The sequence below is a fragment of the Notothenia coriiceps genome, unplaced genomic scaffold (genome assembly GCF_000735185.1).
Source record: "Notothenia coriiceps isolate Sejong01 unplaced genomic scaffold, NC01 NC01_scaffold00008958, whole genome shotgun sequence".
NCBI classification, from domain to species: Eukaryota; Metazoa; Chordata; class Actinopteri; order Perciformes; family Nototheniidae; genus Notothenia; species Notothenia coriiceps.
In genome coordinates this window covers 239,116-242,952 of record NW_011341659.1, presented here as the reverse complement: position 1 = coordinate 242,952, position 3,837 = coordinate 239,116, and the positions used below count along the sequence as shown (strand labels likewise).

Here is a 3,837-nt window from a genome sequence, read left to right as displayed (position 1 = left end):
GTACAGTATATTAAATATGTTTTATTTGCAAAGTTTGTGGATAGCTAAAGTCCTGACCCACCTATTGGATTATCTCTGCTCCACTAGCTTTTTCCCAGAGGGAGTGTTTCATCTGTGAAATATCCTTCTGGGGCATTATGCTTATTGGATGAAAATTCTTGTCTGTCCCTTTTGTAGATAAATATGTTTAAGCTCCCGGTCCCTATCTCCCAAAAATACCCACAAAGCTGTTCTTGGTTTAGAGCGGGGGTTCCCAACCTTTATTGTGCCAAGGACCGGCAGATACAATAAAAGAAATGTGCGGACCGGTTGTCAATTTTAGCTGATTTTAATATTTATTCACCAGCAGGTGGCAACAGAGGCTAATTGTATTTAACAGCCGGAAGAAATACCAATATGCATCCAAAACATATTAATAACGTTTAAAACCAGGATACAATTAAAACAAAAAATTAGGACCGCTTTACAAATATTAATATAATATATAATATAGCCTAATATAGGTGGCAACAGTGGCTAATTGTATGTAACAGCCTGAACATATAATAGAACATTATGCATCCAAAACATATTAACAACGTTTAAAACCAGGATACAATTAAAACAAATTAGGACCACTGTACACATATTGATATAACTGAAATGTCAGTGAGACCCCTGGGCTTGTTTGCCAGCCATAATAACGTCATACCGAGGCGTTCGTTCCGGTGCACTCTGACAGCATTTAGCACTACATCGAGATTAAGATTAAACAAATTTATTTTGGGAACATACATACCTATGGAGTTGGCCAGATGTGTGTAAACTACTGTTCATAGTCATTTGAAAACAAATGCCGTTGTTGAACACACACCGAACATACACACACACAGCACACATCATGCGCCTCTGTGACCGGACATTTCCTTCATACAACGAGTAATAGGGGGAATAATCGGGCCGTTCGATGTGTGTGTGTGTAGAGGTGTGTGTGGTTGAAACGTAGCAGGCTGCAGGTGGGGAACACAGTGAAGGCGGTGTGTACACGCTGGTGCTGCACTTCTCAGAGGCTGCCTCCTGATGCTGTAGCCATTTCATGAAGTGAAGGAGGCTTTACAAATAAAAAAATAGCTCTACACCCGGGCCGCAATGTCCTTAAAATGAAGTCCGAGTTCGAAATATATCTAAAATAATGTATGCACTGCCATTCCCCCACAAACATAACAGTGCGATTACAACGGTTGTCTCCTGTGTGCTCCACTTCCTATTGGCGCACCACCTGTAACTTTTTCTGCGCAGGAGAGACCTTATGCTAACCAATTTTGATTTATTTTGTATGTTTTGGATGAAATAATATGACTGGTATAAAAAAAAATAATAATAATAATAATAATAATTGATTTCTTTTTGATAAAATATTTTTATATATTTAGAATTCTTCAAATATTACGATAAAATCACAGCTATTTCGCGGCCCGGCAGTAACACCGGGGGTTGGGGACCCCTGTTCTAAGGCATTTAAGTTTCGCACAATGAAACAGCTGACTTTGCTTTAAAAACGCACTAATTATCTGCAGCTCATCTGAGGAAATGATGAAGTCGGCTGACTCATTTGCATACAGTCTTGAATAACTCATTAAAAACGTCTGCAGACTGTATATTTACTTCACCTGAATCCTTATTTTCTGGTCACTGACTTTGTGATGTTTTTAAAGAGAAACGCAAATTATGGCAGCTAAAAAATTGTTAATGAAAATCCTACTCCTACTTCTTTTTCAGAACTTAAAAGCAAGCAGGTTTTTAAAGATTATATTTGTACCGGCCGCGTCAGAACAGTCACAGTTTTCGGCATATGTATTTTTCTGATCCACATTTTCAGAATCAGAATACCTTTATTCGTCCCACAAAGGGGACATTTGCCAAGAAGCATGCATTTAAAAATATATTAAGATGTCAAAATTAAATCACACACTTTACAACAGCCAGGTATATATTGCACAGCCCTCTAATATAACTGTAACCTAGACATGATTCATATTAGAGGCAACCCTCCATAGGGCCCCCTCCCTCTTATTTCTCCCTCAAACTGACACCTGCTGATCACCTGACTGATAATGTTGTTCTAATCAGACGTGCCCACCGTGGGTGAACTCTCTACTCTGGCAACATATGAAGGTAAAGATGTCTCTTCTCTTAAACCTTCCCCGGACACAACTCCCTAGATGTGACCCCCAACTAGTAACCCAGTTCCCATTGGTGTTTTCTCTTTTGTTTCCTCTGGCCGAATGATAACTGACATTTCTAGGGCATTTTAAACTGGGCACAAACAAGGAAGCAATGAGCACACCACTTCAGAGTCTCCAGCCAATACGTAAATAGATCTAAAATATATAAATATCTTTAGCATCGGTGGCATTATCTACAACACAATGATGATGACATTTCCCACTAGTTCATATGAAGGGCAGCTGGTACACATTAACATATCATAAGAGCCAGCTGGACGGACAGTAAAACATTTGAAGACATGGCTGTGTACCATCTGCACTCAGCTAAAACAAGATGCACTGGCAACGCTTTTTGTTTTTTTACGTGTGTACTGGGTATAGCACTGCCAATTTCGAGTTACCCACTTATTTTACCATCAAAATAAAATATTATGGTGGACAGTGTACACATTTTGTGCCATAGACAGATAATGGTCATTTTGAATATTTGGGATCAGCAGCTTTAGTTCCAGGATAGCCATTCAGATGTTAGGGTCATACCTTTGTCAAGCCCCTGCAAATAATGTAGTCCAAATGGATCATTGGAGCAAATGTAGTCCTAATACTCAGGTTCTTAAGCTAGTTTAGGCTCTGATGCGTATATTAACAGAGCTAATGGTGCTAAGGCTGCCTGCTCACTAAAGCTTTACTCCAAAGTATTAAAGCATCCCAGACTTGAGGATCCTTTGAATCCGTGTCCTGGATATGAGTTCAAAGCCACAAATTCTCCCTGTTTGCTATTGCACAGATCAAGGAGGGCACGATGTGGAACCCTATTTCCATTTCCCATTCAGCTGTGTATTACTTCTGGTGGTAAAACAGGTTAGTTCAAGGTGCTGGGGGTTATCAAGACTTGTCCTGGGAGGCTGCTAGGCAGGGAGGACACTCTGCAGCACGCACACACCTGGACAAATGTGTTGACCAGGCTTGAGAGGAGTTTGTCATGCAGAAGGAACAGCCCCTTCCTCAGGGGACGGTTGGCAGCCCGTGCTCTGCAGGTGAAAGCCTCCCAGCAGAAGAGCCCGCCTGCTCTGCTTTCATACAGCGCTAATCCCCGTAATCCAACAACAGACATATTCAAAATGGCTTTATTGCCAATGCAAAAACGTCCCTCCTGTTGCTTTTATAAAAAAGTGTAGATAAAATGTCCCTTTGGTGTAAAATTATTTACAATAAAATGCAGATATGGTTCTTGCCCGCTCGTCTCTCAACCCTGTCGTCAATGTTGTGTCTTTTCCTTCATCTGCCCCCCACCCCGCCCCCCCAAAGATGGAAATTACAAACCTTTTTGGTTAAATGCATTCAATTTAGCTTTACCAAAAATACATGTTATGACAAATGTGTGAGATTCATACTGTTGGAACAGTGCCATCTACTGACTCATTCTAGCATTACACAGAGAAACTGAACATGTAATGCTGCCTGTTCATCAGGATATTTTGCATTTTTAATGAGTTCAAATCATTAAAACGTGTCAAAATAAAGAAACCTTATACACGTTGTCACTTAGTGTTGCACCCTAAGGCAAAAGTGTGTTTATCAACGGTTTGGTCATCATGTGTGCAGGTCTCGTGGCTTGCACCACACATGC

The 3,837-nt window shown here is 40.5% G+C and overlaps 1 protein-coding gene across 1 annotated transcript in view; it reads left to right on the top strand.

Annotated features, from left to right (window-relative positions):
• Positions 1-191, top strand: part of LOC104944896 (formin-like protein 1) — a 9,549-nt gene extending 9,358 nt beyond the window's left edge. The window contains exon 15 of the mRNA XM_010770493.1: positions 178-191. Within this exon, the coding sequence (XP_010768795.1) occupies positions 178-191 (14 nt within the window). The remainder of the gene's footprint in view (positions 1-177) is intronic.
• The last annotated feature ends 3,646 nt before the right edge of the window (positions 192-3,837 follow it).